The sequence below is a fragment of the Vigna radiata genome, unplaced genomic scaffold, assembly GCF_000741045.1.
Source record: "Vigna radiata var. radiata cultivar VC1973A unplaced genomic scaffold, Vradiata_ver6 scaffold_133, whole genome shotgun sequence".
NCBI lineage: Eukaryota > Viridiplantae > Streptophyta > Magnoliopsida > Fabales > Fabaceae > Vigna > Vigna radiata.
The window spans coordinates 22,520-37,242 of record NW_014543257.1 but is presented as its reverse complement, the minus strand read 5'-3'; the positions used below and the strand labels follow the sequence as shown (position 1 = coordinate 37,242).

General features: G+C 31.8%; 1 protein-coding gene across 3 annotated transcripts in view; it reads left to right on the top strand.

The window, feature by feature from the left end:
• Nucleotides 1–10,786: 10,786 nt before the first annotated feature.
• Nucleotides 10,787–14,723, top strand: part of LOC106753472 (TMV resistance protein N-like) — a gene marked incomplete at its 3' end in the record, with an annotated part of 16,542 nt that continues 12,605 nt past the window's right edge. The window contains 4 exon segments of one of the 3 annotated variants that reach the window (XM_014635287.2): nucleotides 10,787–11,445; nucleotides 11,560–11,628; nucleotides 11,715–11,801; nucleotides 11,899–12,000. In XM_014635287.2, coding sequence (XP_014490773.2) covers nucleotides 10,907–11,445; nucleotides 11,560–11,628; nucleotides 11,715–11,801; nucleotides 11,899–12,000 — 797 coding nt within the window. 3 annotated transcript variants of the gene reach the window in all.

The following is a 14,723-nucleotide window of genomic DNA, read 5'->3' as shown; positions in this document are numbered from 1 at the left end:
ATGGTGGTGAAAGGTAAGGTGTGGGAGAAGGTGCTGATTGCAAAAGGGGTGGAAGAAGTTCTGTACAAGGTGGTGGTGGAGGTGGAACAGTAACAGGATAAGGAGGTGGTGGAGGTGATAAATAAGGGTAAGGATGAGGTGATGGTGAGTGATGAGGTGTAGGAGGTGGCGATGAAAGTGGACACCATTGGGTGGAGTTGGAGTAGGAAAAGGTGTCACTGGAGAAGGCAGAGTGTATGATGGAGGCGAAAATTGTGAAGGTAAAGGAGGTTGTGAAGAGTAGTCAGAAAAAAAAAATGATGTAACACTCCACCATCAGCCAGCTCAGCTTTTTTTTAACATCGTTAGTTTTGGAGGACGAAAAATTATGGTTTTATTAAGGAGAAGGACCAAAATGACCATTGGTTTGAAAGAGGGACTAAAAACAAATTCGCTTGTTAGTTTAGGGACTAAAAACATATTTAACCCTTATTTAAAAGCTTTTAAGAGTCATTATTTTTATTGTAAAAGAGATTATTTGATATTTTCGTTTTGAACAAATGACGCTTATAATTATGTTTTACTTCTGCATTTTAATTAAATACAGTTTGATTATCTTTAATGAATGTTTATGAAATTTTTTGAAAGAAAAAAAAATTATTTTGACAACTCAAAAATTGGAGTGTTACATTGTCAACAACCAAACACAATTTCCTTTTATTTGTTGTTCATTCTATTTTATGCTTTTTTAGATGTTTTTAAAATTCGGTTTATACTTTCCTTATTACTTAAAGGCCTTATTGAAAGGTGATAATGAGTTAAAATACATAAATGGTTATTGAGCACTATTTTTGACTTATCAAAGTTAGTTTGTATTTTATTTCACCATTTTTTTCCTCGTGAAACATCATGGGCATATGATGAGTAAGTTTTCACACTAATTATTCATTAAGGGCTCAAAGGTTATTAATCTCGAGTTATAAACTTGTCATTTATATATACTAGTCATTTATATTGTTTTCCTTATCGTTGAGAACTTATGAACTACCAATTTAAAAGCACAAGACAAAAAGAAATCTCAGGCTCAGCTTAAGAGGAAGGATACCCGTGTAAAACAAGTAACTCAACTTGGCTAGAAATTGACCCAAAAAAGTTAATTTAAATCAAACTCAACATGGTTGGAAGTTATTATTAGTTACCTAAAATAAAACAAAAAGAGCTGTTTATTTTATAGGTAAAGTAATCCGCCATAAGTTATTAGGCATACTAAAGACTTAAAATTGGAGAGTTGTGTACCGTTCTAGTAGTTTGGAGTTCAATAAACTCAAAGATGAAAATTAAACGTCCAAAAGTCGATCTAAAATTATAGGTTGAGGAATTGGACCTAGATTCGATCTATTTTTAGTTTAAATTTTATTATATAGGAGATTTAATAAGTTATTATTATCTTTGTAACTTTTGTGACATCCCAAATATATAATAAACACATATATTGTATGGTAGTTCACATTTTAATAAAAGAGAACAATTGGAGGTGAGATGACAGATAAGTTAAAGGATTACAGTCATCCAAGATGTACCAGAATTAAAACTTAAACATATGGAATAAAGTACTTCAAAATGGTCTAGGAAGTGTCTCAAAATAACATGAAATAACTAAAAGAATCCTAAAGAGTCTAAGTTACAACATCATCTTCCTTTTAGGACCTACTCCAAAGGCAGCTCCTCAACATTTGCTCACATTCAAGCGGATGATCATCGCAAAGGAAAACATACACAAGCAACACACAACAAGAAAGTAGGGGTGAGCTAGGTAAACAAGCAGCATACATATAGCACAATCAATTAATTTACAGTGTTTAGATACATATATGAAAAAAAAAACTATCAAAGCATACAATCCAAACCAAGCATCAAATACTTAACACGACTCATCCGAATTTATATAACTGTTGAGCTATTGGTCGTCTGTGCACTTGCATAGTTCAGTTGGCCATCCCCAACACTATGCAAGGTAAATCCTCATATCGGTCTATGTCTAAACTCTAAGACTATAAACGAGGACCTCCCTCTACTCTCACCACTCACATTGTTCTTCTCTATTTGAGCATGAACAATGATTTGAGTGTAGGGATAGACACAACATTTCAAAGCTTCATACAGTTATATAGAACAACAACAACATCTCTATAATCACATCCACTCATCTCACCCTGAGATGTCCAATTCATACTCAAGTACATCATTATAATTCACAATCACATGCTTTTAAGCCACCCAATTCAAATATATAACATACATGGCACTCTGCCGGTCAAAAACATCTAACAATCAAAACAGAAGAAGAAAAGAGTGAAACTTACTAGGCCTGGTCACACAGCGCACCAGGGGGCACAACTAGGCCAGACAAATTTGCATAACGCATCCCCCCTTATGCGTTAGGCGAATTGACAACAGATGGGAGCCCTCTAGAATTATTCGTATAGCGCACCCAGTGCACTATGCTGCGGTATGCGAATCTACATAATCTGCATAACGCAATTCTGCATATTTCAAGCATCCTTCACCCTCCTTACAACTTATAAGCCTTTTGGCCAACTTCTAAGACCCTTGATTCGTGATTTAGACTTGCTTAAACCTATCTAATTGTTTCAAAACTTTCTTACTACATTCCTAGACTGATTAGGATACAATTCATGCCTTAGAACATCAATTTATTCAGCTAAGTGACCCTAATTCAATTCTACCATTTAGAACCTCATTTTAACCAATTTCATTGTCCTAACAAGTTATAATTGACTTGCCTAAGATGTCCCAACAGTCTAGATGCGCCCATGACCCCTAATTCTAAAATTCACTACCTCCCTTCCCCTAAATAGGACCTAAACCAACCCCAATTTACCTAGAATAGTGCATACTACCCTCATCGTTCCCTTAATTACTCCTGCAATAGAACACACACATCAACATACCAACATTCATCAATTCTTTTGATACAAACAGCACACATTCATCAATTTCAGCACCACAGATTTGGATTGCTCAATTCATGCATCAAATTTTCTCAAAAGCATAACACTAACTCAAATGACATATCAAGTTCTCAGTCCAACACACATACACATCACGCAGCAGTTTCAAAAGCATAACTAGCTCCCCTTACCTCAGTTTCACAGTACAGTTCAGCTCACAAAAAACTTCTCTAGTTCCCTTCCTAGAGAAGAAACGAAACAGTGACCTACAACCACCACATTGGTGGTGAGACCAGCCCCTTCATAGCTAAAACTTAACGGAATTTGGGAGAAAGATAGGTTCTAGTGGCATGCATTCATAAAATAGCATGCCCTAAGTTCCAAAACAACAGAGAAGTGAGTAGAAACCACTTACCGATCGGAGATCGAAAATCTAATCGGATGAACAGGAAGCTATCAACGTCACAGTCACGGGGGTGCCACCTAAAGGGACATGCACTGAGTCGGTGTGTGTGAGAGTTAGAGAGAAGGCAGAGAAGGTAAGGGTCTGAGGTCTAGAGAGAAGGTCGTTCTTGAGAGAATGAGTTTTCAACTTTTAGAAAAAGAGACCAGTAGAAAATATTAGACATGACTCCCTTTTTACTAAGAGGTCTCTCCTTTTTACCTTTTCACCCATTCTTTTAATTTATATATATATATATATATATATATATATATATATATATATATATATATATATATATATATATATATATATATATATTTTGATATTATTTAGATTCTTATAACTTTTATTTTAATTTTTATTTTAGGAAGTTATTATCTTTATAATCTTTATTTTGGTTGTCCTAATTTTTTTAGAATAAAAACGATTTATAATTATTTTACCTATAAATAAGACTTCAACTTTCATTACTAAGGGACGAAACTTTTTTAATTTAAGTATTTTTTTATTGGGCTTTAGGTTAATATGGTTCTTATTCTTTGTACTTGTCTTTGAAGATACTCAATTTTTTTTACGGAAGATATATATAGTTAAAAAACTCGAGAGTTTATGTAAACTTGTATTCGTAAACTCGTAAGAATTTACTTCAGATAAAAAAATTATATAAATAATATCTTAATTAAAATAAGTCTACAAAGTTATATAACTTTAAATAAATAAAATTTATAGATATATTGTTCATAAAAAAATGTTGTAAAACATAAATATGGTCATTTTTCTTAATTTTTCTCCCTTTCAAGCTCGCAGAATCGCTCCGAACTTGCGATTCTACATGATCCTACCAATTTCACAATCGATTCTATCGAGTTTACGCAGAAAATGAGTTTTCTTCCGAGTTAACTCAGAAGTTATGTCTGGGAACGTAAACTCATAAGAGTTTATGAGATAACTTGAAAAAAAAATATATATATATATATATATATATATATATATATATGTGTGTGTGTCTTTTTTTTTTTTAAAGTATGTAATTTAAAAAAATCATTTAATTAATTTAAAATAAAGAAAAATTATTTAATTTTTTATTTTAATAAACAACAAGTAAATTACATTTTATTAACTAAAAGTAAATTTTTATTTAACCTAAAATATTAATAAGTGGTATATATAGATAAAAAAATTATTGAATCTAAATTTAGATTCCTCAAATATTTTAAAGAAAATAATGAAGGTTTAATACCTATTTTGGTCCCTCCTTTGGGAGGGTTTGTTCAAAGTGGTCCTCCCTTTTTTAAAAAGTTCACTAAAGGCCCAACTTTTGCAAAAACTGTTCAAAGTAGTCCTTTTTTGTTACGGCGTTAACTTTACTAACGGCAGAGCTGCCAGGTGTCTAACATGTGATGATGTGGCATTGTTATGTGTTTTAAAAAAATAGAATATTGTGACGTGTAAATTAACGTTGTTGGGGTTAAATTAAAAAATGAATTAGGGTTAAATTAGAAAATGAATTAGGGATACAGACTGGGTGGGTAATTAGGTAAGAAAAATTTTCATTAGAAGAATCTTTGGGGTCAAATTTGGGTTGCGGATTGGGAAAATCTGAACAATTTATGGTTTATACCTTCAATCCATCCTCTTCATCCATCAGTGCGCTACAGATTTTTGAATGAAAGCAAAAATCAGTTTCAATTTCATTTCCTTAACTCTTGTATCAATTAAATTTGTGTTATCTTCTCACCGAATATACAATAGCCACCAATGTTACATCAGGATTTATCTTCCAAGTACTCAAATTTTCTTCTAATAGCAAGCAAATTGGAGCAGATATCAGAGTCCCGCTCAGGTTGTAAAGGAACACCACAATAAACTCTGTTGGGTATTGTTTGATAATATTGGTCTGTTTCCAAGCAGCAGAAATTGTACTTAGTATTTCTTTTCTGTAATAAATGTCTTTTTGCTTTAGTCTTTGTGAGTGTGTTTAATACTTGAACAATGTACCAGATTGGAACCAAAAGATACTCAATGGCAAGTAGGGATCCACCAAGAATCCAATGTGTTTGTGATGTAGATTCCATTGGAGAACAAAGCATAGGAGATGAAGTTGAAAGGATTATAGAACCCTTATAGAGTAAAACTACGAGTGCACCTAATATGGATACGAACGAACCCAGGATTTTGGCCTGAGTGCTTGAGCTTCTTAAAGCTACCCAATACTGTACAAAAACACAAAATTTGTAGCGCTCTAATGGACGAAGAGGATGGATTGAAGGTATGAACCCTAAATTGCCCAGATTTTCCCAATCCACAATGCAAATTTTACCCCAAAGATTCTTTTGATAAAAAATTTTCTTACCTAATTACCCATCCAGTTTGTATCTCTAATTCATTTTCTAATTTAACCCTAATTCATTTTTTAATTTAACTCTAACAACATTAATTTACACGTCACAATATTCTACTTTTTTAAAACTCATAACAATGTCACATCATCACATGTTAAACACCTGGCAGCTCTGCTGTTAATAAAGTTAATGTCGTGACAAAAAATGACCACTTTGAACAGTTTTTGCGAAAACTAAGACTTAAGTGAACTTTTTAAAAAAAGAGAATCACTTTGAACAAACTCTCCCAAAAGAGGAACCAAAATAAATATTAAACAAAAAATAAAGACAAACCACCAAGTCAACATGATAAACGTTAAGCCATCAGTCACCCACCGAACTTAATACATTAAGTCATCAGTCCACCAACCCAACTTAATACTTAAGTTTATAAAGCGTGTAGACCGGTCCACAGTTGTTTATACACAAAAATAGAATCATTATTTTTCTACTTTAAATTTTTTATATGATTTAAAATTAAAATTAAAATTCAGAACGTTTTCTCAAATTAAATAATTCCTAATATTTCCAAACGCGTCTTCATATTACATGGAAAATGAATCTAACGTGGTAAAGGGAGAATTAATTTTCAGAAATCTGAAATTAATATTTTTTCTTATTTAACTAAAATTTATATTCTAAATTAAATTAGATTACTCAATTAATATTTGTATATTTTAATTAGTTTTATTCAATTATTTATATGTAAAGCTTTTTTACTATTTATTTTAAAATTATTTTTTTTTTCTCGTACAATACAAAGATTTAGTTTGAAATTTACTATTAAAAAATCGAATTCTAAGTGGTTTTTAAGTATCCCATTATTTTCTTATAATACCAATAGTGTGTTTTCTTATAATTTTGGTTTTTATAAATTTATAAGAATGAGATATTCAAATCCATTAAATTTGAATTAATCATATTTTAAATTTTTTTTTTAAATATTATGTTTTGATAACTTATTTCAAATTTTTGTGAATTTTAATTTTTTTTATTTGGATAAAGTATTTTAATTATACTCATTTAAAGTTAGGACAAACTAGTTCAGATTAGACTTAAATCAAGTTAACCTTATACTAGTTCAAATTAAATATTTTGTTAAGTGTCAGTTGTGAAACCTCAGAAAATGATATTTTTAAAAGTGGTAGTAGTCTAGAAAAGTGAGACTCGATTATTTTAATATTAAATGATTTTATTATAAATAGTTTTGTTATAAACGAGTTTCATTATTTTAAAATGTATCATCTCTCTAGAAATCACTTTTTTAGAGTTCTTTACCATTTCTCTAACCTTTCTCACTCTTGGATCATATGTTCGATGATCAAGAGGTGTCTAGACGATCCTTGAGTCAAGGGCTACCCATCTCACAAATCAATTTGTTGTTTAGAGCAACTAAATTAGAAACCCCTTTCTTTGGTATTTTAGGGTTCTTGATTCGGTAAAAGATTTCTGTTTTTGCATGGATCAAACACTCTTTTTCTTAAATTCTTGGTTCGTTTGTGGTTCTAAGGTTGGTCTCCAATCACTGATCGGTGGTTTGTAGGTTTTCTTGAAGTTCCTTGTGCCGCAAGAAATTTGTGGAGCGTTTAGAAGTTCTGGAGCTTTTGAGTCGAGGTAAGGAAAGCTAGAGTTTTCTTTAATTTATGTTAATTGTGCATGTTAAAGAAGGTTTGAATATTGAACTAATTGAATAAAATTTTGCGTTATGATTGGACGTATAAGTAATCAATTATGTGGTTGACTTTTTGTGTGATGATGATTGATGTATACTATGTTGAATCTGTTTGTATGTGTTTTGATGATGGATTGGGTATTGATAAAGTGAATTGTGATGATGGAATTTATTTGGAAGCAATGGTTACTCTTGGTTATAGGTTATTTTGGTTTAAAAGGAGGTCTTAGGAAGTGAAAACTATGAGAGAAGTCTTGTGAACTGGTTTGAAGTGTGTAAAGTCTGTTTTGAAGTGTGTTGTGAGTGGTTAAGATGTTTAAAATGGATGAAATCGGTGGGGAGAAGGTTTGGTGATAGATAAGATAGAGTCTTACTTGGTTTAGAGTTCATTTTGAGGAAATGGAGTAGTGAAAATGAGAATTAGGGGTTAGAGCCTCAAATGGTCAGTTGTAATAGTTTAGTTAAGTAATTTGTGACTTGCGAGAACTACTTAGTTGATAAAAAAGGTGACAAAAGTGGTAGAATGAGATTTTGGTCTATAAGTTGAGTTTTTGTGAGTTTTTGAGTGACATCTTGAGTCTAATTGCTTAGAATGAGGTTAGATGCGTTTAGATAGTATTGGTTAAGTATAAGTAGGTATATAACACAATCTAGGAAGGTTAGAATTTGGTGTAGGTTGCGTAATTCTGTAGATTTGGTGTTGCAGAATTCTGTAGACTTGCTGAGCGAGTGGATTCACTCAGCGAGTGGTGGTAGTGGCGGCTAATCTTCTGTTTAAGGATTCGCACAGTGAGATGGTGTGCTGAGCGACTGTTGGGGGTTTGGACCAGTGTTTGTACTTTCGCATAGGTTGTTGAGCGAGTGGTTTTGGGGCTGGGAGCACTGCCAGGGGATTTGCATAGAGAACTGGTCACTACGCAAAAGGTGTTGGTATTGAGTATTCTTTAATTCCTTGTCTTTATGTGACCTAAATGAAGTTGTGGACTAAGTGTGAAGTATGTATGGTGGTGTATTATAGTATTTGATTGATCATGTTATGGGTTATGTTTTAAAGTAAAAGTATGGATTCAAAGTGGTGAAAGTAAATGGTTTCATGGTTGGTAACATGGGTTCCACGGGGAACTCCTTCAGTATGGTTTCAAGTATTGATAGTATGACTGGCCAGAGTTTTGCTGAGGTTTATCCTGCCATTCTAATGGTCATCCATGCTCAAGTAGAGAGTGATGAGTCATGTCGTGAGAATAACAGGAGGTCTGAGCATGAGATGCCTTTCTCCAGTTGGTAAAAGGGTGTTTGTAGGACTAACCTAGTGTGGTAGCTTGGGGTAGTCCAACTATTCCACCACACCGGTGTAGGAACCTCTAGAACTCGACATTCCATACAATATCCGAATTAGTCTGTCTAGGTCTTTGCATGTTAAGATGTTTTGAGTTGATGTATGTGATTTAAATGTTTTATGTATGCTATGTATAAAAATGATATGAATTGTTTTGTATCTAACTTACCCTTATTTTTCTGTTGTCTGTCTTTGTATGTTTTCTCTTTTGCGATGATTACCTGATTGGTGTGAGCTTAGAAAGACACTCATTTCAGTTATTTCAGTGATAGGTGATCGAGGGGATTCAATAGAGAAGTCAAATGAATTTACAAGTGTAGATATTTTCTTTTGTAGGCTTATTTCTTATAGTAACTATATTATTATATATACAATATTCTTTTTAGTAGTATTTTACTATTAAAAATAAGATGTTACATCAGTCAAATAATTTCAAGATTTAATTGAGTTGTATTGACCTAGGTCTAGATCAGACTAAGTTAATCTGAATAAAAATCAATATAAATTAATTTAGATAACGATAAAGTCAAATTAGATTGAACTAAAATCAAATTGAATCAATTTAGACTTAAGTGAATTTGAATGGATTCAAATTCGAGTGAAGTCAAATTCTTTAATTTAATTTTAAGTATTACAATTAGTAAAACTATAATAAAATTTTATAATTTCAATTTGTTTCAAACTTTTTTTATCTAAATAACATATTTTATTATAAAATTTTGGAATTCTTAAAAAATATTACCCTAATTAAATCAAAGCATTTTACTATTAATGAAAAACAAAATCAAATATATATATATATATATATATATATATATATATATATATATATAATGTACTTAATAGAAATTCATTGATTTTAACTCCCTTTTGCACCTGTAAATTAATTTTGTAGCAAAACAGAAAATTATGGTTTATCTTTTATTCCCTTATATTTTATTCATATTAATGAGGCTTAATAGTTTCATTGGTTCTCATAATTAATCTCAGTTTAGTCTTCAAGTTTTTAACTATCTCAATTGGATCATAATTTTTGTGAAATGTGTGTACCTCATCCATCAAGTACTATCACACAAAGTTAAGTGAAGTCCACATGTTGTAGTGAGAATGTGGTTATGAGTTTTTTTTTTTTTTTTATGTAGATTGTTTTCACTAAAAGAAGTAGTAGTGATGTGACATCTGAAATTGAGATTTATGGATAAATAAGATCAGACATCCATTAAATATGAACTATGAGTATAAGAAATTCCTAAATCTCTCCGTTAAATATGAACTATGAGTATATCATAGTTCATATTTAACGGGGAGATTCCCTTAACGCCGTGTGGTTACACTTAATGGATGTGGTACAATGTATACATATTTACAAAAATTATGACCTAATTGAGACAGTTAAAAACTCGATGACTAAACTAATATACTAATATTGAGAGAGAAAAGTGAATATCAGTTAATGTATTAAGCCTATTAATTAAACACTTTGAGAAGTTTTTTTTTCATAATTTGGATACCACGGTTTCTTTAAGATACAAGAATAATTACTGGAACAAAGTTAAAATATAGGATCTACGATTTAATAAAATAACTATTGACATATATGTTATAATATGATTACAAAATAATAATTTTAATATAGAATTTTGAATTCTATTAATTTTATTCAAATTTAAGACTTTTTTAATTTACAGTTATCCTATAAAATTAATCTAACGGTTATTAAAAATTTTAAAGTCGTATTTAATTATCTTAATTATTACCATTAATAAATTTTAAATAAAACATATTTAAAATTAATGTGTCATAATGATTTTATTATATCAAGAATGTATGAATAGTTATTATTTTAAATTCACTATATTTATAATAGTAAAGGTATAAAAACTTTAAAATAGATAAAATTTCACAGTAAAGTTTAACTACAATTCTTTTATTATTATTTTTAACTTTTAAAATATAAATTTAAAAGTTGACCCGAGAAAGTGGTCGGCAATGATTTGTGGTCGTCATTATGGTGTTGTTAGAACTTTCAACCGATGAGTAGAATGGTTGTGATTTGGTCCTAAGCGTTTCTCTTGAGGCTTCACTTTCGATCTTCGGCAACAAAGAAGTTTCATCTCTTCCATGTCTCTCTCAGGTAGCGATGATGAAATGGAAATGGACTTTCTTGGTGATCGGTACCGGAAAATGGACGGCGGAAACTTCGAAGTGTTTCTGAGTTTCAGAGGGGAAGATACGCGTGCTTCTTTCACTTCGCATCTCTACGCGGCTCTTCAGAATGCAGGAATCTTTGTTTTTAAGGATGACGAGTCCCTTCCACGGGGAAAGCAAATTTCACCCTCTTTGAGGCTAGCGATCGAAGAGTCTCCAATTTCTATTGTTGTTTTCTCAAAAAATTATGCAGAGTCCTTGTGGTGTTTGAAAGAGTTGGAGAAAATAATGGAGTGTCACAGAACCACAGGGCATGTGGTACTACCAGTGTTTTACGACGTTGACCCCTCTGAAGTACGTCATCAAAGAGGTGACTTTGGGAAAGCATTTCAACGTCTTTTGAGCAAGTCCTCGAGAGAGGAAGAGGAAAAAGTCCTGGACTGGAAGCAGCGTTGGAGGAAGATTCTTCGTGAGCTTGATGGCTTCTCCGTTGTTGAAATCCTAAATTCCAGGCAATTAAGAGCTTCCTGCTTCCTCAGATTGATATTAATCTTCCTATATCACAGATTTTTGTACAGAACATTCTCTATAAGAATAACATTTTCAAATTCATAACGTATATGTAGGATTGGGAGGGGAGACAACCTCGAGGAACATTGGAAAGAGGCACTTTTTGAGGTTGTTCAGATCTCAAGGTAATAGAAATGCTTCATGCTTTATTAATTTTTACTGAACATTGTCTGTCAAAATAATAATTATCATATTCATCACATGTATCAAGGGAGAGAATGGAGATTGCTGATGGGATAGGGTTCCTCGTCAGCCAGTTGATGGCGGGACTTTTTGAAGGTGCTAAAATCCCATTTAGGTGTGTAGGAAACTTTGGTAATTTGAAACATTTCTTGCATTCATGTACATTCTCTCTAATAATAACATTTATGAAATTCGCAACATGTATGAATTAGAGAAGTGAAGATTGATGATAGGATAGACTTCCTCGTGAAGCAATGGAGGGAGCTATTATGTGAGGCTGTTAGAATCTCAGAGGTTGCATTACTAGATCCATGGTAATTCAAACACTTTATGCTTTTAGAGTTTCACTAAACATTGTATCTTTTTTTAGCCAAGATAAAAATGCTATAGCATCACTGTACATGTTATATTACTAACTAGGTTATATTAGAACCTGATTCAATCAATCATATGAAACATTCTGCACATATTAACAAAAGAAGGGGGTAACCAAACCAAACCTAAAATGTGGAATATCACGTCTATATCTAGATATTTGTTCTCAATTCTGCTACAACCTTTCCTTGTTCACTAGCCAATTTTTTCAACATACTTACTCAACTTTCCATTCTATCCCTTTGATGAGATTCGGTAGGTCGGGCCAAACTAGTACATGCCTTCTAATCAAAACAAGATAGAAAAAACGTAGAAAATGGACCCTCTTTTTATATTATTCAAGAATTATCAACTCAAAGCTCAAGCATCCGCTTACGGGAGAAAATTCTTCCTTTCACATAGGACATTTCCTATGACAACAAAAATCCTTCCAATCTTAACATTCTGCAAGATAAAGAATATAAAGACTTTCTCAGAACTATCATTCCCTGTAATTGTTAACTACTCTTTTTTTTCTTAGCAAAAAAGAAACAATAAATTTCTTTCTATAATACACTTTGGAACCCCTCTCATTACTTCCTTGCTTAAAACAATGTTTATGTGTTGATATGAGATGTTCCCTATGCTAGAATCTTTTTTATACCACTTAAAAAAGCTTTTTAAACTTATATAAAAGCAGTGGTATAGAAAATATTCAACTTTTTATAGTGATTCTGAAACCTATATAGAAAATCCAGTAGGGGAGGGATAAACTTGTAAATGATCCAAACTTTTTATACCAGTTGGAGTGACAATGGGTAAAAAGGTCCCACTTTTTACATTGGGCATGATTTTAACCAATATAAAGAACGTAACTTTGTAAAAAAGTCTTTCTATATCAGTTCTAACATTAACCGATATACTTCTTACTATTTACACATCAAATAATAGTTCCTAATCTCAATGTAAAATGAATACATCTAATATTTACCTAACGTCCTCTATAAACACTTAGAAGAAATGTAGGCCCTCATGCTCTCGAACACTCTTGCTCAATTGGAGACACATTACCAAAAATCTACACAATAAAGAGTTTGAGTCAAGTTAATAATAATGACTTAAGATGTTAGTTATAAAATATTCATGTTACCAAATTTCATGAGTCAACAACGTTTGCAGATATGATTTTCTGCATATGGCTCATGATATAATATCCACACTCAAAGCTCATCATTGACGTGAACACTACAAGTTAAATTCATAAAGTATCATAAACTGTATAATTGTATTTCAATAGTCTCAAAGATTAACTACTTACAATTGGTACAATGAACTACAACTACTTTCGAGATGCAGTATGTGTTTCCCCGTAACCTCGAATAAGCCTCAACCACTTTGTAAAAGTTAAATGTATATTGAAATGAATGCCTAGTGTGGAACTTGGTAAAATTAAATTGTGCGCACAAAAAAATAAATTATTAAAAAACTTACGCTATTAATGTGTGTGAGGTTTCTTGTGTAATAAACACGAGACCCACAAGAGACAGTTGAGGAAGAATTACTAGCAATTGCTAGTGACCCCTGCAGATACAAACAATAATAGTGCGAAATAAGATTTACATATATAGAATTTTATTAATTAAAAAACATACGGTTGCAAATAAGGTGCTAAATAAACTTTTTTTTTTTTTTTTCCTTTTCAAAGGCCTTTAAGAGGTACTTTTGGATCTCTTCACCTTTATTCCTGAATCCTTGAATGACAATAGGGTCAATAAATCCATAAATGTGATCATTGTTCCTCTCAATGCTCAATTGATGTAAATACCTTCAACATTGAAAATGAATGTTAGAATAATGTATTAAATATATTTAAACTTCATACAAGTAAAAATTTTCTTACAACAACCAAAGTTGCAATGTTGATATACATAACATATTAGTGCCAGAGGGAACTTCAAAAAATTCCCTCTGACATATAAAGAAAGAGAGAGAAGGTGTCATGTTTGTGACTTCAAGAGGCATTTGTAAATCTATAGGAGAAAGGGAGATTTTCACTGCCAATACACCAAGTTGTTCTAGAATTCTTTTTTGTAGCGACTATGGTGATTGTGGCGTTTATGGGAGTGATTCATTCACATCTTCCTTATGCTTTAACTAGGTATACATATTTAAAAACTTATATAAGATTAGTATACAATTGCTAATAAAAACAACAAAGTGCATGATTAAAACAATTACCTCCTTTACATTTGGTTTTGATAATCTAATTGGCCACAAAATAAATTTTCCAAGGGCGTGCAGCCTCTTGAGTGGGCACGGGACTCAAGCAGTAGCATCTCGAACGTCTACAACCACTAACCTCATCATATCAGTTGTAATTATTTCATAGTATATGGTTGACCCCAATGTATACATTTTACCTAATATAAACGAATAATATTTGTAAAATATATAAAAGAATATAATTAAACAAACAAGTATAACTAGACAATATAATTAGACAAATTACCTAAGGCTACCAAGCACTATAGGGCATCATCACTAAACAACTCGTAGTATGCATCAACAGGGGAGGCAATAATGGATGACTTCAGTATAGCCTTCCTTATTTAGGTCAACTAATGTAAAACCTAGATCATCAGTCTTTAAGCTAGTATTACCATCAACCCACTTACATTTGAAA